The following is a 24,609-nucleotide window of genomic DNA, read 5'->3' on the forward strand; positions in this document are numbered from 1 at the left end:
TTGCAAATAAAAAAAGCAGTTTTCATAAAGAATTGATAGTTGTGATAAGTGTTTGTTTCTGACCTCCAAGTAATGACACTGAGTGAGATGATGTAAACTTTAAGACACTGGACTTGCATTCAGGACTGAGATTCAGATACTTGCCAGCCATCCTGCCTTTGAGGAGGCCAAGGCTGATTTCCTTCCTCATCCTATCCCAGTCTGGGCTTGTGCTCCATCCTAACATGACATTAAGGTCCAAACTCTCTCCTTTTTACTGAACAGTGGACTTTACATATTTTACTACTCTGACAAACTGTGAACTGATTTTCAGTAATCACAAACTGTACTACCTATAAATAAGGTATATGCTGATTATGAATAGTAAAATGGGATAGTGACATTAAGATAAACGATTGCAAATATTTTTTATTTCATCATGCCTCAGTGTCTATGTGAAGGAAAATAAACAAAATTCTTTAAATATGTTAAGTGTTTTATGTGCATTCGCTATGTCATCAAAAGTATCCGGACACCCCCCCAAAAACATATGTTCATCATATTAGGTGCATTTTGCCGCCACCTACTGCCAGGTACTCCACATCAGCGACCTCAGTAGTCATTGGATATTGTGAGAGAGCAGAACACTCAGACTTCGAATGTGGTCAGAGTGTCACTTGTGCCATACATTTGCACATGATATTTCCACACTCCTAAACATCCCTAGGTCCACTGTTTCCCAAGTGACAGTGAAGTGGAAACGTGAAGGGACATGTACAGCACAAAAGCGCACAGGCCGATTCTTGTCTGTTGACTGACAGAGACCGCCGACAGTTGAAGATGGTCGTAATGTGTAATAGGCAGACATCTGTCCAGACCATCACACAGGAATTCCGAACTGCATCAGGATCCACCGGAAGTACTATGACAGTTAGGCGGGAGGTGAGAAAACTTGGATTTCACGGTTGAGTGGCTACTCATAAACTACACATCATGCCGGTAAATGCCAAATGATGTCTCGCTTGGTGTAAGGAGTGTAAGCATTGGATGATTGAACAGTGGAAAAACGTTGTGTGGAGTGGCAGATCACGGTACACAATGTGGCGATCCGATGGCAAGGTGTGGGTATGGCAAGTGCCCGGTGAACGTCATCTGCCAGTGTGTGTAGCGCCAACAGTAAAATTCGAAGGTGGTGGTGTTATGGCATGGTCATGTTTTTCATGGAGGAGGCTTGCACTCCTTGTTATTTTGCATGGCACTATCACAGCACAGGCTCACATTGGTGTTTTAAGCACCTTCTTACCTCCCACTATTGAAGAGCAATTCGGGGGGTTGTGATTGCATCTTTCAACATGCCTGAGCAGCAGCTGTTCATAATGCACGGCCTGTGGCAGTGTGGTTACACGACAGTAACATCCCTGTAATAGACTGGCCTGTACAGAGTCCTGACCTGAATCATATAGAACACCTTTGGGATGTTTTGGAACGCCGATTTCATGCCAGGCCTCATCGACCGACATTGATACCTCTCCTCAGTGCAGCACTCTGTGAAGAATGGGCTGCCATTCCCCAAGAAACGTTCCAGCACCTGATGAAACGTATGCCCGCGAGAGTGGAAGCTGTCATCATGGCTAATGGTGGGCCAACACCATACTGAATTCCAGCATTACCGATGGAGGACGCCACGAACTTAAAAGCCATTTTCAGCCAGGTGTCCAGATACATTTGATCACATAGTGCGTGTGGTAGACTTACACATTTCCTGAGACTTGGTACATTCAAACTGTTATAATGTGCAGTGTCATTACTGTGTGATCTTTGCAATGTTTATGTGTGAACCTGTATTTAATTCTGTCATTACAGGTATTAGTTTTCTTTTGTTATTCTTACAGGAAATGATGAAATCCTCATACTGTCACAGGTTATATATAACCAATATTTTGAAAGACTACAATTGTGATACATTCTTTCCAGAAATTGGTAGCCAGTACAAATCTGTCAGGTGAGTAACTCAAAAATATGTTGAGACGAAGTTTAATGTTGTCTTTTCATTGGGATTGTACAATGTACGGTGTTACATGTATATTGTCTACAGTCGATGTTGTGAAACAGCAATTCGGTGAAAGCTAATAGTCCTATGCTGTACAGGCAGAACATGTATGTTGATTTTTTACAATAAAATAAAAATAATATCATATTGGAGGTAATTTAAACACCTTAGTGTTTTATCAAAAGTATGCACCAGTAGAAGGTTGTTGCACTTGCCTTGCTCTGAGGAGGGAACCAGCTGACTCAGCCAGTTGTTGGGAGGACCTGTAGAGTAACCTCCTATCGAATAAATATGTTATTACATATTCTTCCTTATGCAAAGCTTTGGAAGAAGTGAAATCATGGAAGAGAAAATATAGTATTTCTTATGCCTTATTTTATTGCATGTCTGATATTTATTTAAATCGCTGACAAGGACATTAAAGTTTTAACTACAGGTACTGGCAGTAATGTCAGAGATAGCCATTGTAATAGCAGTCTCATTGTGGTTTTGACTTTACCATTCATGCAGTATTAAATATTGTGCGGGAAAGAAAACATATTAATTAGCAATGTGGCAACAAACCTTTTTTGACAATTGAGAAATGTGCAGAACTGGGACACAAATCCAGAGCCCTGTTTGTTGTGGGAATTATTTTACCAACTAACCAGTCTGAACTTGTATTGTGACTTGATGTAAACATTGTCTACCATTATCTCTTCCTGTTCTGATTTTGTGAGATTCACACCTGCTAGTGTTGCAGGACTGACAGTTTTGTTAAAGAGGATACTGTAGTGAAATCTCTCGCCTCCACCTTGGTGTTTCTTAAATGTAGTTTTCTTAAAAACAGATGACATGTCACACCTGACCGTCCATCGGATATAAAACCTAATAACTTGAGAATGAAAGTATGAGCTAAAATCAACCACATGCAAAGTTTACGTAATGTGTATTTACCTCTGTGAAGTCTTTAAAATTTAGTGCAATGTTCTACTTAATTTGATGCAGCACAGTAAGTGTGGTGGATAATGAAAGAGATCAGTTCTTTATCAAGTGAAGATATCAGACTGTAAGATGTGCAAAAATCAATTTTTTTCACCTAATAGTTTTTGAAAAACCACATGATTAGTATTTCATTTTGAGTAAGACACTGTCTTGCAGCACAGACACCAGCATTTATGGCAGACAGCCATAACAAAAGCAGCCTCAGCCCAGAATGCAAAGAGCCGGTTTTTAACAGCGAAAGGGTTAAATATCTGACTGTAATGTTGCAAAGAGATATCAACTGGAATGGAACGGCTGTGTATGAACGGTAATAGAGAAGGCAAATGGTTGACTTCGTTGTATTGAGATAATTTTAGGAAATTTGGGTCATCTGTAAAGGAGACCTGTGGATAAAAGACTGGTGTGACCCATTCTTGAGTAATGCGTGAGTGTTTGGGATCCCCACCAGTTTGGATTAAAGGTAGACATCAAAGCTGTTCAGAGGTGGACAGCTAGATGTGTTACCAGTAGTTTCGACCAGTACATGAATATTACAGAGATTCTTCATCATCTCAAATGGCGACCCCTTTCGTGAAACACCATTGAGGAGATTTAGAGAACTGTCATTTGCAGCTGCCTGCAGAACGATTCTACTGCCAACATGAGCATTTAGCATAAAGACCATGAAGATAAGATGAAGGAAACGACCAGTAGTGGTACAAGGTGCCCTCCATAATGCACCATATGGTGGCATGCAGAGTATGTTTGTAGATGTAGAGTTAGATGAATGCTAAAGCCAGTTTACCCCCAACAGTCGTCATGTTTATGGTGTTGTCACAACCACATCATATACAATCTCCCAGATAATTGTCAGTAACTTCTGCAAACTTGAGATTCAGTGTTAATCTTGGGCCTACACCTTGCAACCATTAAAATTCATTTTACAGGTATCATCTGAATTCCAATTAAGCTTATTTCATGAACTATAATTACCCATTCACAACATCATAGTTGGAACATACTTAATCAGCGACTCACGTAAGAGCACCACAACAGATGAAGTACTCTTTTAAAAATTGATTTTAAATGCCACATCCAAAGACCAGCACTTCACTCTTTCCAATTAAGTGTGGTTGTCACTCCACTGAATCAAAAGCAAGATGGTACTAATAGAGGTAGTTATTGTAATGTGGTTCTCACCTGATTCATTAAGAAGACATTTGAGGTCTCTAATAGCTGCTACTTAGTGTGTTTTCTTGCATCCAATAAACTGAAAAGCCATTTCATGTATCTGGAGACAGTGATAAAGAGGTCTTAATTGGTCAGTCAGAACCTAATAGATGTATTTTTTGATGTTGAAAACAACTGGCTGTGTGATATCTGACAACAAATACATAATTTTTGGGTTCATGTTTGCCTCCCTATTATACTACAATTTTCTCTGGTGGGACAATATTTCAGGTATCAAATTGGTAATGTAGTTTTCACCTGTACTCCTTAAAGAATGATGTGTCTCAGAATATTATTTTCCTCCGATATAAGACAATTGCAACCGGAGGACACATGTTTTCAGTTTTAAAAGTCCAGTTAGATTCTCGGGGCCAAGATTTGTGTTACAGGTTGTCACTGTACATGTTGAAATGCCCCTGTGTTTGGGTTTGGAGTAGAGACCGACCTTCCATTGTAATATTTTATAAAGCCTTTGCTCAATTCCAGCGGTACTCTTTTTAACTGTAAAGTATGTGAATCAGTGCGACCATCATATCTGAAAATGTTGGACAGTGTCCGTGTTAAGGGTGTCAGCCATGATGCAGGTTCTTTGCAGTAAATCATAAATCTGGCATATGCACTGAAGCTGGTAATCCATCACTTCCCACTCAGAAAATATTCCTGTGGTGTGGGACTTTCATAATGTTAAGTCAATTGTGATGTCTGTGGTCTTGATTTTTGCCACTTGAATATTAACTCAGTGTGTAAGCATGACTGCTAACTGAATGTATTTTCCTTAGGGTAAATTGTATAAAGCATTTAACTGTAGATTAAAATAGAAAAATTACCTCAGATCAAATTTAACCTGGAAATCTGTGTTGTATAAATGTTAATCCTAGATCATATCACCATGAAGTTAGACCATATTTGACTGGCAAAAATTCGCGATTCAAAGTCAGGTTCAGCTCTAATTGTCAGTTTATAGTGCTCTGGTATTATGATTCATCGCTTTTGTTTTTTGTAGATACCAATTGAAATAATAAGAAAAGTTGTTCTTAACACAAAAAATGGTAAGTAAATATGTGTTAAGCCCCCTCACCTGACTGATGCTCAAAATAATTTTTTTCTATCTGGAAGGTTAGGTTAAGGGAATTACGACTACTGTGTGTATGTAATGATCAATCTCATCATAGCTCTTGGGAGATGATTCATAATTTATGTGATTAGTTCAAAGCCATTTTATACACACTTAGCAGCAGAATAAGAAAGGAAGATTTGAAATGTTTGCAGTGAACAGAAGTATGGGAATTTTGACAGCAGCTAATAGCTATTCAACATCTCGTATATGTTCTCTCTCAGCTTGAGCAACAGTAACTATGGAATTTGTATTACATTTTTAACTACTGAATACATCCTTAAACTGCTATGACAGTTCAATGTACATACGGCGATAAATAGAACGTAAGCAAGTGTCTTTGAACATCTAACCTTGTGACCTGATACATACGAGTCAGTGGCACAGAGGTTGCATTAGTGACTGCTGTGCAGTAGATCATGTGTTCAAACCCATGTCAAATCTCTGAAATTTTTTTTCCATTTCTTACTACTTTCTCCACTTTATTGTTTGTAAAGATAATTGTAACAACAGTACCATGACATTCCATTCCATACCATTGAAACCATACCTTACCCTCTGTGTTTCCTGAGTGTTTTGGACCACTATTGGGCAAAATTCTGTATGTAACAACCCTACGCGATGTGAATTACATTGTTTGCTTCCGTTTACTTTAGAGATATCTGAGTATCCAGATGTGTCCACTGAGGACGACGACGAGATCCAGTGAGCTCCCTGCCACATTCCCTGGGAGGGTGAACTCACTCTTGGAATTAAATAACAAGTCATTTAAGCTGAGATTTTGTTTGGAATAAAGAATTGTAGAGCAGTTGGAACTAAGGCTTAGAGGCTACTGATCAACCAGAAGAAACCAGCCACTGACTCCAACGTGCATGTTGCTGTTAATGTTAAGATTTTACACCACAGGAACCTGTCACTTAGTGGTTGGTGATCTGTTTAAAGTAGGCATAGCAAGAACTTGCAGAGCTGTCCGTAAGGTATCGGGCTGCACTGCCTCATTGAAAAATAAATTTATCAAAATGCCAATTATGAAAATGACGTTAGGAACATCCAGTGTAATTTTTATCAAATAGCACATTTTCCTGGCATATCCTCATCGAATCACCTGGTGGCGATAATGCTGAGATATTTAGAAATCATCATGGTGGTTTTCTTTAAATATACAAGTGATCTCATACGCTAAATATGATGTTTAAATATTTTAGCTAGATCTCCAAGATCTGTCCATGGCAGCAGTATTTTTGCAAACTCACATGTACCTGCTCAGTTGGAAACAGGAGAAATTCCAGAAGGCATACTTCTGGGAGACTGGCGATCAGTGTTGCAGCCTATTTTTGACACCTGTATTTCATGAAGAAATAGTGGCTGAGTGTATCTATAATCATGCCCTCAAGAAAACAAGATCAGCAATTGAAAGAATGTTTGGGATAGTAAAAAGACGATTTTCCTGTTTGAGTGTAGGACTCAGAGTAAAAGTAAATCGTGCAGCAATTACAATAGTTGCAGCATTTCTCTTGCACAATATGGCTGTAAACGCATCAGAGCAGGAGTCTGAAATTGATGACTTGTATTTGCTGGGAGAAGAGTGTACACAGAAATTTGAGTACGTGCAGAACGCAAAGTCAACTGGGGTCTTAATGCAGTGAGAGTGGCATTCATTGACAATGTATTTAAGTAAGTACTTAAAAATTGGAATAAATGTACAAGTTGTCAGTTTGAAAGCCAGATTTTCTTTTCCTTTCGTTTAGCTCTAGTTACTTCTCTGTGTCCTGGTTATTGAATTCTTTATCAGAACAAGAACGCCACAAATAATATTATAAACTCCCTGTTGCACAACAGATCGAGCTCAAAACATTAACCAGAGCATATTAAAATGTATACGATACACGGCATATAACTTCAGGTTGAAAGTCTGTCCATGAAGTTCCAGTAGGCTACATACCAACAGAAAACGAATGTAACAGCAGTCACAGTGCAATAAGTGTGAAATTCATTAACAAAGTATTTATACAAAAGGTCACAAGATTGGAAAGGTTTACAATGTGTCAGATTAAAAGTCTGGATTGTCTTTTCATTTCTATAAGTTCCAATTCTTTAATTTCTTTATCTATTTTGAGGGTTTCCAGTCTTATCTCATGTTTTGCAAGCAATTACTGTAACTCTGATTTCATGTTCACGCTCAAGGCATTCTATTCTTCTCTTGTAAAACTGGTCTTTCTTATCGAGAAAATTTTCTGTTCTTTTGTTTTTGGGACAAGATTTTCCTGCTATAACAGAATCCTGGCTGGCACGTTACACATCTACCTGTAATTAGAGGTAATTTTCTGTGTAAAGTACACAATTTTGTGCTGTCACAGTAAAGTTATTACATTATCTTAGTGCATTACCATTTTTACCAGCTCAATGTAAACATTCTCTCCTTCATTTTCATTGTTATTAAAAATGCAATATCTTCATTTGAAGTTGCAGCTGTCGCCTCATTTACTGATGTTGTGAATTAACTGTAACCAGTGCTATCTGTATCAGAACAAGAATGTAACGAAGAACATTATGAGCCGGCTGCGGTGGCCGTGCGGTTCTGGCGCTGCAGCCCGGAACCGCGAGGCTGCTACGGTCGCAGGTTCGAATCCTGCCTCGGGCATGGGTGTGTGTGATGTCCTTAGGTTAGTTAGGTTTAAGTAGTTCTAAGTTCTATGGGACTTATGACCTAAGATGTTGAGTCCCATAGTGCTCAGAGCCATTTGAAGAACATTATGAATTACCTTTTACACAATAAAGTTGCTTCATAAGAATTTATGCGATTATGTCAAAATATTTACAAACCACTGCACATAACTTTAGGATGAAAATCTGCATCGGCATCGTAGGCATTAGAAATAGGAAAAAAATTTGGCTTCAGGGCTGCAGTTAGCTTTTGTCCACTTTCTGTAACAGTAGGCCTTACGAAATTACCACTTCCAGTTTTATGCGTTTCTGCTTTGAAGAGATCTGACTCTATTTTTGCTCCAGTTTACATACTACATACATAAAAAATGAAATGTAATAATTAGAAAGTATGTCTTGAAATTATACATTGTCATGCGCTAATGCCATCTTGGTCCTTTTCTGAACATTTCTGTAACATGTTTTCTAACACTTTCAATCACAATCTGTCCTGATGTTATGTGAATTAAAGTCCACACAACTTCTCTCCATGCCTTTACCTTGCTGCAGTGACTTTATCAGTTTTTTCTTTTTTTTCACTCAGTATGTCTTTATACTGGCCCAACACAACTTCCAGCAGTAAATCTTTTTTGTATTGAGAAAAGTTTGAGGATCATTCCTTTTTGTTTACTTGCTTCCATAGTTATAACACGACACTGTTGATAATAAATACTGTGTATCTATGATGTACAATAAATATCTACAGTCAAAACACAATAATTGTGTTGATAGCGGATTTCAGCCATGTTGCCAAGCATGTTACATAGTACTTTAGATCAAATCTGAACCTGCTTCAGTGGATCCAAGTTTAGTGGTACAGTAGAGCTGAGCCCTGAACGTAGCTCAATTTCTGATCTAATGTCAAATTTGATCAGCAATGTTTATACTATCAGCCCTTAATGATACTACAGCAATGAATCATGTTGGAATCTGAGCAAAGGACTACCTCACCATTGTAGCTGTTGTGCAACATGAATGCTGTAACCAAGGGTTGGAATATATTTCCATCTGAGTTAGCAATGAAGCCTTGAATGTTTTTAAGTTGAAACTAATACTAGCTATCTTGTACTCAGAGTTAAGTTTTAGGCATGTTTTATCCTCGTCTGCCTTGAGCCTAGATTTTGTGAATGAAAAGTTTATATTGTTGGTCAATTTGTTGTTCTGGGATGAAAGACAAAAGTAATAATTCTAAAAAATATTTGCAGTTCATCAAAATATTATGGCATTACATCAGGACTCAAATATATTTATTGTCCTAGTATTGACATGTTTTCAGGGATTCCTTTGATGGATTTTATAAATAAGCTAACAATCGAAATACATAAATAAATTCATGCTAAAGTCACACATAAATATCAAATACATGTATGTGTCACAAAATGTTTCTTAATTATGATATCTGAAAATACAATCAAAAAATTTTTCATATGAGGGGACTTAATGTTAACACATTATGTGTTAGTTTTATGCATTTCTGCAATAATGCCTTGCAATCAGAGGGTTGTCTTCCCTCCACGGATGTCCATTTAAGTTCACGGATCATCTCCATAATACTCCTGTGCTGATTGAATCTGCTGTTAACAAATCTAGCAGCACACCTCTGAATTGCTTCAATGTCTTCCTTTACTCTGACCTGGTAGGGATCCCTGTCACGTGAGCAATACTCAAGAGTTGGTTGTATTAACATTCTGTATGCCGTCAACAATCCTACTAAAGCAAAGTTGAGCATTCATCTTCCCGACTACCAGGCTGATGTGCTCACGCCATTTCATATCACTTTGCAATGTTGTGCCTAGATATTTAATCAATATGACTGTGTCAAGCAGCGCATTACTAATGCGGCATTTGACTGTTACAGGATTGTTTTTCCTACTCATCAGCATTAACTTATGTTTTTCTCCATTTAGTGCTGGCTGCCATTCATCACACCAACTAGAAATTTTGTCCAGCTTGTCTTGTATCTCCCTGCAATGACTCAAGGATGATATCTTCCCGTACACCACAGCATCATTAGCAAACAGCTGTAAATTGCTATTCACTCTGATTTCAAGATCATTTATGTAGGTTGAGCATAAGAGCAATCATATCACACTTCCCTGGGGCATAACGTACATCCTGTTTTTTTTTTAACACCATTGCAAAAAACAGCTCCTTTTTCTGTGAAACAAAGATATATAATGTATTTTGCGTACCACACAAATGTGATAGCCTTAAAAATGTTTTTCAGGCAACTGTCAACAGCATCGATATACTTGGAGAAATGCATGGTAAACACTGTGCTGTGTTACAATATATTTATTCACAACCAGTTTTGATCATCTTCATAGCAGAAAAATACTGTGACAACTTCACATGTCATGCATGCTATTTCACCATAAAAGATGTCATAGCTGACTTGCAAACATCAGAAAAAGGTAATTCACACCATAATAACCGGCTAATGCAAATGGAAAACATTGGTGGTTTCATTGCCCAGTGTTTTCTGGTGAAATAGTGTGTATGACATTTGAAGTTGTCACAATATTTTTCTACTGTGATGATGATCAATGATCAGAACCTGTTGTGAATAAATATGTTGTAAGACAGCACAGTATTTACCATGCATTTCTCCAAGTGATAACCTTGCATGCAGGCAGCACACACCTCAAATGATTTTTTGGGTTTTATTTATCATGTCAGGTAGATGCATAGCATGGAACATTCTTGCTGGTGATGATGGCACAAGCTTTCTTGCTGTGGGGGATTTCCTCATTGGAAATGCATCATTTTTATCAACATATTCCTTCTCTTCTTCATTATTCTCTACTTCCTCTTGTTTTGTCTCTTGTGATGAGAAAGTAGATCATTGCTGAATGTAGACCCAGTGCTACACCGGGAGGGGGGAATGTGTTGCCGTATTATTGTGAGGGGGGAAAAAAGATCATGTATTCACTAGTTTAGCATATATAAGCATATTAAAGCATATTGTAAATACATTATAATTCAGAAGTAAAAACAAGCAGAAATTATGTTTATTTCTAGAAGCCATGCTAGAACTGCGATAAACAGATTTCTTTAATCAGGTACTGAAATGTATTGGGAGCGTGCAGAAATGAAAACAAGTGATGCACAGGGAGCACATGATTTAAAGTACACACTACAATCGGGCACAGCAAGTTTAGTTAATTGCCTGAGGAAGCAAAAATTGAAGTTGGATGCAGCATATACGCTACTAGAGGACTGAGGAGGCTATATGCACTCTTATATGAACACTACGATTTTAAAGCCACATAGACTGATGGGTCCAAGCATGTAGAGAAAGTTGGCTGCGTGGTTGTTGTCCCTAATAGTGTGATTGAGATTTACTTACAGTGTTCATTGGAGAGCTGTAGGAACTGGAGGTGGTGCAACTAGATCAAGACAAGAACTTCCTCTTCTGCTGAGATTCTCTAATTGCTCTGTAGTGTATTCGGACAATATACCTTATGCTCAAAACATGCATGATTAGCTTTTCTTGTTATAGCGACAATCGGAGGAAGTAAAGTTGCATTGATTAGCAGAGTATGAGGGAATTTGTATGAACAAGGGACTTGACACAACAGCCCAAGATAGGATCCAGAAACATCTTGCTATGAAGTGTGCCATTCCATTGTATGTTATCTTTTTACAGCATAGAAGAAGGGCCATATGCCAGGGACAGAAAAAGTGGCGAGACGGACAAAGTAACAAACTGTTTGAAGTAAATCCAAATGCATACAAATGATTGATGTCACTGCAGTCACTCCAATGGAAAGAAGTCACATTTGCAAGACTTAAGATATTCCTGTGTGGTACATGGCCACCACCTATTGACATCTTCATCTACATTCTGCAAATTCCTACAAGTGTTTGACAGAGTGTAGTCCATAGTGTTGCCCATATTAAGTTTTGTGCCCATGCTATTCACATATTGAGCGTGGAAAGAATGATTACTTACCTCTCTTCCGGATTTCTGTGTAAGCGTATTTCAAGTCTCTGCTCAAAAAGCTTATTCTTATAATTTTTAAGCAGTTTTTCACAAAAAAATGCTGTGTCTTTCTCATTGTATCTGCCAGTTTAGGTTTTTCAGTATTTGAGTCTCACTATAGGTCCCTTAAGCCGTCTTTACACCAGAGTGAATGGAAGAAAACACTAGCAAATGCACATCTGCAGACAATTCACTAATTTTTGCTACCATTTGCTTGTATCTATGAACAAGCATTTACGGAGAGAGAATGTAAGGGTGCATGAGATAACAGATGTAATCTGTGGTACTGTTTTTTGGCGCTAATAACCAGCACACCATATGCAACACTATATAGTTATAACAACAGTATAACACATGGATATTTAGAAATCATTATTTTACGTGCACACCCTTGAAACTATCTTTGGTACAAGTAAAGTTTCCAAATCAAATTTCAGTTAGTCCAAGAAAAACCAAAAGACTATTTAATTACAAAAAATTACACAAATTAGGTTTCTATATATAAAGTTTATGTACAAATCCCGCATGCTCTACAGTTGACATATAACATTAGCAATTTCTTGTTTTCTGTTTGTACAAGGCATAGGTGTGTTTGCTGCTTCTTCTTCTCCCATCACTGGAAGATTATTGTCGTTGCCACTAGGTGCTGCAAAATACTCATCCCCTGTCTGTTTTGCAACATTGTGCGAAACAAATCAGGCAGCCAGAATGAGATTTTCACTCTGCAGCAGAGTGTGCGCTGATATGAAACTTCCTGGCAGATTAAAACTGTGTGCCCGACCGAGACTCGAACTCGGGACCTTGGCAAAGCCATGTCTCCGCAATATCCTTTCTTTCAGGAGTGCTAGTTCTGCAAGGTTCGCAGGAGAGCTTCTGTAAAGTTTGGAAGGTAGGAGACGAGGTACTGGCAGAAGTAAAAGCTGTGAGTACCGGGCGTGAGTCGTGCTTCGGTAGCTCAGATGGTAGAGCACTTGCCCGCGAAAGGCAAAGGTCCCGAGTTCGAGTCTCGGTCGGGCACACAGTTCTAATCTGCCAGGAAGTTTCAAATCAGGCAGCAATCATTTTATAGACTTTTGTTTGACTAAGTCTTATTTTGCTTTGAAGAACTGGGAAATGCCTTTCACCTGTCCAAAGCACCATTTGATTGTCACCCTTTCTTTGGAGTTAGGTTTGTTGTAGGATTCTGTAATATGGTGTCATTAACCATGATGTAGTGCCAACCCGTGCATCTCCTAAAATGAAAGCATTACTGTTGTTCCGTCTTAGTATCTGGCATGCATTAGAATTTCTCCATATTCTATCATCAAGGCCATGAAGCACTGACACTTGTAAACTTTTCACTATATTCACATGTTCCCTTGACATTTATACAAGGAAAGCCCTTTCAATTAACATATTCATCTCCATGTACAGAGGGGTTCATGATTGGTATGCACATGCGATAGAGAATCCTCACTGCACATGGAAACTGATACCTTGATAGTCTCTTAACTTTTGCTGTTTCTAGTTTGCATATGTTTCTGGGAAACTGAATCCACAAAAGTGCTTTTTGGATAACATGATGAACAGTAACTGAAATTTCAGTGACACAGTGGTCAGGTGTATACTTAAGTCTTCTCTTACACCAGTCTGAAAACCTGGGTCTGCTAAATAGTGCAAAAATGTTTTCGTTCCCAATTTGTTTGAAAAGGCACCCCCTTTTTCATGATTTTCGGGAAGAAAGTGACTCACGAGCCAAATAATGTTTTCATTGTTAAACCTGTGTAAACTTCTACAGTTTCTCTCTTCAGTATTTCTTTGTGCTAAATATATATTTTTTTCCTTTTCAAGTACCATAATTTCTGTCATTTTTACTAAAAACATTGGTAAAACTTAGAACATTAACAGAACTAACTCAGCTCAAAGTATACTGCACAGCTCATTTCAAAAAATTGAGAATGTTCTCCTCTTGTAAGAAACTTTTCTAGTTTTATTCATACGAAATTGGAGAATTTTCTGTGTGTTGAAAACTACCCCCACCTCTTTACTCAACCTATCAACATTCTCGTGTGAAGTACATCCTCTGACTCACTTTATTCATGCAAATGTGAGAATGTTCTCTGAAATTCTGAGTATGAAGTACTTTCTCCATTTTATTCATATGACCCAATGTTTTTCATAAAGTAAGCAAAATGGTGTAGGAAAGGAAGAATGTAGGTGTCTCAGTTTGTACATAAATGCAAAATACATGGGGGTATTGCACTTAACAATCAAGTGCAGCTCCAGCTTTCCTTCACCCAAGTCCAAAATTTTGCGCATATGTCGAATGATGCTTTTCTCTGGCTTCTCATTATAATTGAGGTGGAAATTTGAAAACAGGAAACTAATTACCAACGATGACATAACCTGAAGGAAGGCTAGCATTTACACTGCTTATTAGCTGCTGGAGAAATTTATGCTTGTTATTGTTTGCATTTCAATAGGTGATGTACAGGGTGTCCCAGAAAACACTGACAAGCTTCCGATTCACTGCTACACATCATTGTCTCCTGCACCTTGCTTTTGAATGTGCACCGGTTACAATGAGACCCATGGTAATGTGTTGCATCTTGAAGCCCAGTTTAAAGGACCTGAGAGCAAGGTCCATGAAGGATTGAATACCCTGAAGTGTCTTAAACACAGGATTTGATGAGAGGGCACAGCACATGCTTACCAGTTTTGTAAAGCTTATGTGCAATTATTGGTGGCTGTATATAGATAAGAGTGATTTACATGTGTAAAGAGCATAAATGACGCTGATGATGGGATTAATTTGAGGAGCCATCCACTTCCGTGCCCCAAGGTAGATCAGCGTAGCTGTCTAGCATGTGTCCTACCATGGAATTGATTTTCACATTTTGCCCATATGCAGCAAGACTATTTGGGAAGCGTGCAATGCATGACCTAATGATGTGGCCCATGTATCAATTACAATCCAGGGTTGGAGCCAATTGTCGTCTTGCTGCCAAGGGTTACTTCAGAGCTACTGAAGAACATCAGTTGTACTACTGATTTACATTTCTTCAACTCATTGTTGTTAAATTAATATCACAATTGCTGTTGTTGTTGTTGTTGTTGTGGTGGTGGTGGTGGTGGTGGTGGTGGTGGTCTTCACTCTGAAGACTATGCTATGCAAGCCTCTTCATCAGTAATTACTGCTTCCTACAGCCTTGGGTTACTGAGCTAGGTGTGGGCCTTATGTCTATCTTGGCTACAATAATGCATTCGGTATGATGTTCATTGTAGCTTACGTGCATTCCTATTTCCACTCCTGCATGACCCCTATTTGACTTTGTATTTATAATGCTGTGTTCACCTGATCTAAAGTCTTGTTCCTCCTGCCACCATACTTCACTAATTCCCACGATATCCAACTTCACCCCATCCATTTTCCTTTTTAAATTTTCTAACTTACCTGTCCGATTAAGGAGTCTAACATTTCACACTCCAGTCCTTAGAATGCCAGTTTTGTTTCTCCTGATGCCGACATCCTCCTGAGTAGCCCCACCCGGAGGTCCAAATGGGGGGCTATTTTACCTCTGGAATATTTTACTCAAGAGAATGCCATCATCATTTAACCCTACAGTAGAGCTACATGCCCTTGGAAAAATCATTTAACCATACAGTAGAGCTACATGCCCTTGGAAAAAATTATAGCTGTTGTTTCCCGTTGCTTTGTCGTTCACAGTACCAGCACAGCAGGGCCGTTTTGGTTGATGTTACAAGCCCAGATCAGTCAGCCAGCCAGACTGTTGCTCCTGCAACTGCTGAAAAAACTGCTGCCCCTTTTCAGGAACCACACATTTGTCTTGCCTGTCAACGGATACCCCTCCATTGTGGTTGCATCTATGGTACAGCTATCTGTATCACTAAGGCACGTAAGCCACACCACCAATGGCATGGTCCATGGTTCTTGCAAGAATATCAAAGTTATATGGTAATTTATTTATTTATAGTATGATGGCACAGAAATATAGACAACTACATATGACAAATATATACATTTCTAAACAGGTACACACAATCACAAGTTAGAAACGAGTTCATAACTGTAAGTCCAGGTTGGAAAGCTGAGCAGAAGCTTCTGCAGACTAATTGTGAAGTCTTCTATTGATACTTTGAGTGCTCTGAGGGAACATTCAAACATTATGTGATGTATTGTTTGCTGCTCTTCACTATAGTCACATTGAGTGGAAGACTTCTATCCACACAGGTGCAACATCTGCCCTGGTCACTTCTGATCTGATTCAGTGTGCACCTATGTTGTCGAGGTAGGTGAAAACCTGCTGATTGCCCCAAGGTAGTTTTGATTAATGTGATGCTTCATGGAAGATTGCTCCTGCCACTGATTTTTCCAGGCTTCATGCATGTTGAAGTTAATGGCCTGCAGGCTGATTTCTGTGTGCCATAATGGTTTTCTAGACCTCAGTTGCTGGGATTCTGAAGATGAAATTTCTGAATGAATTGGTAAGTCTAGGTTGTTATGTGCTAATAATCGGATGGGTCTGAACTGTGAGGAGGTTTTGACTACTGGGTTTTATGTCCTGAGGGTGCTCTCAGGATATTTTTACAAATGACTTTTAAATATTTGATATTTGTATATATGTTACTCTCTCTCTCTCTCTCTCTCTCTCTCTCTCTCTCTCTCTCTCTCTCTCTCTCTCTCTCTCCCTTCACCGAGTGAGGTGGCGCAGTGGTTAGACACTGGGCTCGCATTCAGGAGGATGACGGTTCAATCCCGCGTCCAGCTATCCTGATTTAGGTTTTCCGTGATTTCCCTAAATCGCTCCAGGCAAATGCCGGGATGGTTCCTTTCAAAGGGCACGGCCGACTTCCTTCCCTGTCCTTCCCTAATCCGATGAGACCGATGACCTCGCTGTCTGGTCTCCTTCCCCAAAATAACCAACCAATCTCTCCCTCCCTCCCTCCCTCCCTCCCTCCCTCCCTCCCTCCCTCCCTCTCCCCCCTTCCCCTCCCTCCCACTCACTCACTCACTCACTCACTCCCTCACTCACTCCCTGATGCAAATGACACACACTTTTTCTGCTCTTACTCTTTGAGTGATCACCAGCAAACACAGCGCATTTATCCAGCAGGTAAACAAGTGAAAAACATCCAGAACTCTATTGAGACAAGAGGACGAAGGCAATCCAAATGAATAGTTTGATTTGGTGGATGCCTGGTAACTGTTAGTTGTCATCTAGTGTAATGCCAACTGTGAAGTGCAGAGGAGGTAGTGTCATAGTATGGGGGTGTTTTTCATGGTAAGGGTGTGGTCTCCTTATTTCACTTAAGGAAACTCTAAATGTGGAAGGCTATGAATATGTTTTACATCATTGTGTACAGTGTACACCAGAGGGAAAGTTCAGTGACAGTGATTGATTTTATCAGCATGACAGTGCAACCTGTCACAAAGCAGCACCTGTGAAGTGCTATGGTTTATAGATGGTAACATTCCTACAATAGACTTGTCTGCTCTGAGTCGTGACCTGAACCCAATGCAACACCTCTGGACTGAATTAGAACATCGAATTTGCTCCAGACACCAGCATCCTACATCACTACCTTCTCTGGTTTCAGCTCTTGAGAAAGAATGGACTGTCATTCCACCAAAGACATTCAGACACCTCATTGAAAACGTCCCCAGCAAAGTTCAAGACAGTGTAAAGGTGAAGGGGGGACATAACCCATATTAATGTCCACTAATAGGTGTCTGGATACTTTTGATCAGATAGTGCGTATAAATTAGTAAATATATGATGAAGATTCATATGAAAAATAAATTAGATGGTACTGATAAATCATTCAGTGAAACAGTAAGAAGTATCAGAATGAGTGCCATTGTTTCCTCATTGTACAAAAATATTTCGTGGCATGTATGTTGTCCTTGAGGCAAACAAACATGGTCCAGTTAACCAAATTGGCCCAGGAAAAATTTGTGAAATATGAATGAGATAAAATGTAGCAACATAAGAGAGAAAAAGATTTCAAGTGGTAGTAATGTGACAACAGAAACTGGAATCAAAGTAATATTGTCTGAAATGGCATTCATGTGTCAACCTTCATTTGTGCAGCACCAGGAGATTAGCTGTTTTGTTTGTGCATTGTATTAGGAACTTTGAACTAAAAAGATCTACTTACTTAGCTCTCTCTGTATGCTATTGTAGTTTAATACTAAATTTCTCACATGCTTGTGTAGTGTATATTTCCATCATCTTTAGTATGAATAGTGACTGTGAAAGCTGTGTTTGGTATGCAAGTTGAGTTGGAGACCCTTCAGTCACAGCTCCAGGTGGTTCTGGCTTTAGTCATGCAGCCAGTGGATTTCATTGTGTGTGGAGGATTCAAGGAAAATCCAGCACATCTCACATTTATCCCGATCAGTCTAACACTGTGGTTGGCCTGACCCCGCCAGTATTGAGGTTGAGCCATCACCTGTGGTCGATTGGGAGGTCATTTCAAGGTATGGCTGGCAGCGGAAGACATTCTGGGGGACCAATCGACTGGCCTCCCCAATTTTTTTTCTGACAAATATGTTTCAGGTACATTTATAGCTGATAAAGATTTTGAGCCAGCTGCAATTGCCTGCCCTGTTGCAGAGGAAGCCTCATAGCCAACAAGATACAGGCAGTCACAGAGATTGGGATTATTGATATTTGGGAACACCAATGCGAGGCACGTGATATAGTTGTCAAAGGGGGAAAGAAATTTTGTGTGCACGCAGTTTGCATACCGGGTGAGTCATCCCAGATATGTACCTGATACTTTCGAATGCTATGGAGAGCACAGGGTGCAGCCAACGGTAGGTAGTTGCTCATATGAATACTGAGGTGTGTCAATTAGGATTGGAAGAGATTCTCTCTGGCTTCTGGTGGCTCTGAAGTGATAAAGACAGCCAGTTTTGCTTGCAATATGCATGCAGAGCTCACCATCTTTAGCATCGTTGACAGGACTGGCAGTGCGTCTTTAGCACAGAGCTGAGTGATAGTCTGAAGCAGCAGATGCGAAGTTTCTGTGACCATGCAGGCTGCATTTTCCTTTACTTGCACCATGGAATGTAGAGATATTGGGATCTGCTTCATGGATTAAGAGTCCATTCACACAGGAGGCAGCTACTTGAGGTAGCGGGGGCTGTGTGGAGTGAGCTGGGCAATTTCTTGGGGTAGTGGGTCTCAGGAAAGTAAAAATGAGTGTTCAGTTTCAAAGGGTGCAGGTCAAACACAGAACAATGGTAGACCTAAGAAACATTTGTATTATATTTAAATAACTTACGGGTTTGCTGCCGGATGACGTCGTCGACCACCTCCGATATTTCGACAGGAGCGCACACTGCCATTCTCAAGGCACAAATGCAAGGAGGAAGCAATGTGCAAGGTAATTTAATACCCCGGTTCATAGAGGAGAAATAAGGAAGATACCACACACAGAACAAGTAATCGCAGAGTCAACACACAACCAAAGATAACCAACATCAGAAATATCGATGGTGACTATTAATCAACAGGTGAGGTAACACTAATTCTGTCCCTCTGTTTTTTGATGAGAGACAGAGCCGGATTCCAAGCAGCATTTAAACAAAATCCACCATCTGTGTTTATAAGGTTGCTTGATAGTTTGATTAAACATCTTCCTTGATAACACTATCCCAATAGCTGGCCATGCAAGCCAGAATCTGTGTGGTGTTGTATGCCATAGGATGACCGGTGTCAAGGCAATGTTCTGCAATAGCAGATTTGCTCGGCTGTTGTAAGAGTGTGTGATGTTTGTGTTAAATACACCGGTCTTCCACAGCCCTGATTGACAAATATATGACATGCCACAACTCCAAGGAATAAGATAGACACCAGCCTTACGGAAACCAAGATCATCTTTTACGGGTGCTAACAGGGCCTTAATCTTGGAAGGTGGTCGAAAAACACATTTCACATCATATTTCCGCAAAATACGGCCAATCCTGTTGGAAATGCTTCTTGCATAAGGCAAAAAGGCCGTAGACTTAGGTGCCACTTCGTTGCTGTCGCCACTCATCCGTTGCACAGAAGGCTGATAGCGCAACACACGTTTGATGTGCCTCTCACTATAACTATTCTGACGAAAGGTGACTTAGAGATGTGATAGCTCAGCTGCCAAACTTTCAGGGTCTGAGATAACGTGGGCCCTGTGAACCAAGGTACGAAGTACTCCTTCACGCTGAGCTGGATGTGACAACTATCGGCTCGCAGATACAAGTCAGTGTGAGTAGGCTTCCTATAAACAGAATATCCCAACGTACCATCAGTCTTGCTTCTGACTAACACATCAAGGAAGGAAAGGCATCCATTCTTTTCCACCTCCATAGTGAACAGAGTATTTGGGTGGATTGAATTCAAGTGTTCCAAAAACCAGTTTAAATTCTCACTACCATGAGGCCAAACAACAAAAGTATCATCTACATATCTGAAAAAACAAGCAGGTTTCAAGGTTGCTGACTCCAGTGCATGTTCCTCAAAGTCCTCCATAAACTATTTGGCCATAATAGGTGACAATGGTCTTCCCATTGCAACTCCATCAGTCTGTTAATAGTACTGACCGTCGAATAAAAAGTAAGTGGAAGTCAGCACATGTCAAAATAGATTTGTTAACTCGACACCAAACTTAACCTCAATTAGCTGCAACGAATCAGAGAGAGGAACACAAGTGAGAAGAGAAACCACATCAGAACTGACTAAAATATCAGTGTCATTTAAGTGCAACCCCTGCAATCGACGTAAGAAATCTGCAGAGTTCTTAATGTGGTGTTCACACCTACCTACTAGTGGGCTCAACAAACTAGCAAGATGTTCAGCTACACGACATGTCGGAGCACCAATATTAGAAACAGTAGGCCTCAATGGGACAGCCTCTTTATGGACCTTAGGGAGGCCATATAATCTAGGTGGTACAGCACAGTAAGAATTAAGACTCTTGATAGTCTCCTGTGACAAAGAACTTTTCTTCATAAGGTTATTAGTCTTTCTCTCAACACTCTTAGTAGGGTCAGCACCAATTTTGCGATACGCCGAATCAGAAAGTAGACACTGCATCTTTTGAATGTAATTGTGCTTGTTCAACAAAACCGTGGCATTTCCCTTGTCCACAGGTAAAATAACAATATCAGGATCCATTCTGAATGAACGTAAAGCGGCCGCCTCAGCTGCTGTATATTGCAGTTCGGTGGACGGGCCCCAGTCAACACATGACAGGCCTCCCTCCTAACCTCTTCCGCAGCCTTGGAAGGTAGTTTATAAACAGCCTGTTCAATAGAACAAATAAAATCAATGACTGGCAAACTCTTAGGCGTTGGTGCGAAATTCAAACCTTTCCCCAGCACAGACAAAGCTGCGTCGTCAAACGTTTTCTCTGAGAGATTGATCACAGAACGTCGAGAATTAAAATTAGAATTAGACACTGAGCCAAGGAAATGTTCAAACTTTGCCAAATAATGAGCAGTTACAGATTGAAATTCCCTGTCAGACTGCGACCAAGAGGCACCGTCCACCCAATCCCAAGAAAATTCAGAAACATTAGACACCATCATTAAATGAAGCTGAAATAATTCCTTAGAAACAAAATCTAACTGACAAGAGCTAAACCAGCACGTTGCTTGATGCGATTGGCGGCAGGAGAATTAATATGATGCATAACCTTAGCAAATGTTGGAACCACACTATGATTTTGACACTTCAATAAAAACGATAAAGCACATTCCAACCTTACTCTACTGCTGCTAAGTTTATCCAACCTCCACAAGCAATGATACATTTCCTCCCCGTAGAGGTAAACAATGTGAGACCTTAACTTTTCCCGGTGAACTGAATGTATAAATAACTTACGGGTTTGCTGCCGGGTGACGACGTTGAGCACAGCTGATATTTCGGCAGGAGCACACCCTGCCATTCTCAAGGCACAAATGCAAGGAGGAAGCAATGTGCAAGGGAATTTAATATCTTGGTTCACAGAGGAGAAACAAGGAAGATACCACACACAGAATAAGTAACCGCAGAGTCAACACACAACCAAAGACAACCAACATCTGAAATATCAGCGGTGACTATTAATCAACAGGACTGAACATAAATGTCACACACACTTACAACAGCCGAGCAAATCCACTATTGCAGGACATTGCCTTGACACCAGTCATCCTGTGGAATACAACAACACACAGATTCTGGCTTGCACGTCCAGCTATTGGGATAGTGTTATTAAGGAAGCTGTTGAAATCAAACTATCAAGCAACCTTATAAACAGAGATGGTGGATTTTCTTTAAATGCTGCTTGAAATCCGGCTCTATCTCTCGTCAAAAAACAGAGGGACAGAATTAGTGCTACCTCACCTGTTGATTAATAGTCACCATTGATATTTCTGATGTTGGTTGTCTTTGGTTGTGTGTTGACTCTGCGGTTACTTGTTCTGTGTGTGGTATCTTCCTTGTTTCTCCTCTGTGAACCGAGGTATTAAATTCCCTTGCACATTGCTTCCTCCTCGCATTTGTGCCTTGAGAATGGCAGAGAGTGCTCCTGTCGAAATATCGGCAGTGGTCGACGACGTCACCTGGCAGCAAACCCGTAAGTTATTTGAACATTGAATTCGCTGGGAAAAGTTAACGTCTCACATTTGTATCATAGTTCCGAATTGTCATAGTTTTGTCTGGAAGGAACCAGAATTCCAAGCGCTCATAGAAAGCACTGAAGCAGATGATGATTGGTTGCAGCATGTTGGTTGCTCTTAGAAATAGTTTATATTGTAGTGACATTGAAGTAGACTTTATGTGGTTTAATACGGGTAAAGGTTGTAATTGACAACAAAAATAAATTAATAATTGGTTCATTTATGGAACCCCAACTCAGCTGAAATAGTTACTGAAGGGTTCAAGGAAGACTTGAGCATTGCAAAACTTATCCTGTACTGCATGGATAGTATGTTAGGGGTAATTTGTGTGTCAAAGAAAGAAAGAAAGAAAAGAAAAAATAACAAATGTGTGTCAAGAAAGAATTTGCTGAATAGAGAAACAACAATGAAAGACTGACAACACAGGATTGAAATGTGGGAATGAGGTACGTGGCAAAATTAATACAAGAATGGAAAAAAAATAGTGTTGATTGCAGTCACTGAGAGAGGAAATGTTGAGCTGTAGTTGGGCACTGAAATATATGGATAAAACATTAAGAGTATCACATTTTTAAGTTTTTGCAAACAGAAACTAGATGATGCTGTTGAGATGTGAACAAAATGGTTTATTTCATGTGAGAGTTTTCATTGAAATGATTTTCTGTGAGTTTGATAAATATCTGTTCCTAATGAATTTTACACAATTTGACTAAAGCTCAGAAACGGACTTGTGTTAATTATTGTAATGGAATGCTCAAGAAATTAAATAGAGGTGGTAGAAGTGGTTCAGTCATTCCAGCCCGTGATGTATCTAATGAAGTTGATGTTGCTTTGTGGCTGATTTGCAGGTGTGGTTGGAACATTTTCATTTCATTTTGCCATACCATTATTCCAGTTCTTTTCAGCACACTTCCGTAAATTGCCCCCATTAATATTTTCCATATTTTTTCTGTATTGCAATAGCTGACAGGAATACTTATTTCCCAGGTTCATTCATTCCATGAACACCATGAAATATTTTCACATGATAGGAGAATATTTGCTGTATTACTGGTTCTTGCTTCTTATTGTTTTGTATCATTAATCTTTTGTAATCACTACATTGTTTTTTTCACTTCATCAGTCATTTGTTACCATGTTTTTTGAGGTAATTATTAACATATCCTTTTTTAGGTATGGGTCATTGCTTTATCTGTCTACACCAGTTCAGAAACACTTCATCATTCATGGCCAGAGTACAGTCCAGCAGACTGTTTCTAAAATTCTGCGCAATCCTTGAAATTGTGCTCCTTCCCTCCACCATGTGCTCACGATAGGATACCTGTCCTTTTCAAGCTACACCCACAGGAATGTTGGGAGCAGTATGGTCTCATTGTTCCATAGGGCACACGCCTGCTGATGATAGGCATAGATTTGAATTTGTTTCTTAATGTTTGCTTTGTTTCTCTAGTGGTATTCTGACATTTTGAGTATTGTTGAACACACTGTTTGGCTTATGTGTGTGCTACATATTAAAGAAATAACTAACTTCACTTTTAATTCAGGCACAAATGTTTGATTAAATTCTTTTTTAGTTGTAATGATAAAAAACTGTTGTTTGTAGACTGATGAATTTAAATGTGAAAAGCTAATATACCAGTTACATGGGGCAAATTTAGTTGTATGTCTACTGGGAAGCAAAGGCTTTTAATCTACAGCAAACAGAACTTCTTTGTGTGTCATTGCAAACCTTATTGGCTATCTTATGATGATGTAATATGTGGCAACAATGATATTTAGCAGCCACCAGTTCTCTAGTATTAATCTTTTGACCATTTTGGGTAGTTCAGGCTTAAAACTATACTTGTATCATCCCATTTGGGTGGGAGAATGGGAGGTGTCATTATTAATGTGATAACCTCTGATCATTTCGGGAGAGGGGGTGGGGAACAGAAAAG

At 39.5% G+C, this 24,609-nt stretch overlaps 1 protein-coding gene across 5 annotated transcripts in view; it reads left to right on the forward strand.

The window, feature by feature from the left end:
• LOC124723030 (dihydrofolate reductase-like) overlaps window positions 1–24,609 on the forward strand; it is a 130,499-nt gene that overhangs the window by 95,075 nt on the left and 10,815 nt on the right. For all 5 annotated transcript variants that reach the window (XM_047248205.1, XM_047248206.1, XM_047248203.1 and 2 more), the window contains exon 4: window positions 1,872–1,981. In XM_047248205.1, coding sequence (XP_047104161.1) covers window positions 1,872–1,981 — 110 coding nt within the window. The remainder of the gene's footprint in view (window positions 1–1,871; window positions 1,982–24,609) is intronic.

The sequence above is a fragment of the Schistocerca piceifrons genome, chromosome X, assembly GCF_021461385.2.
Source record: "Schistocerca piceifrons isolate TAMUIC-IGC-003096 chromosome X, iqSchPice1.1, whole genome shotgun sequence".
Taxonomy (NCBI): Eukaryota; Metazoa; Arthropoda; class Insecta; order Orthoptera; family Acrididae; genus Schistocerca; species Schistocerca piceifrons.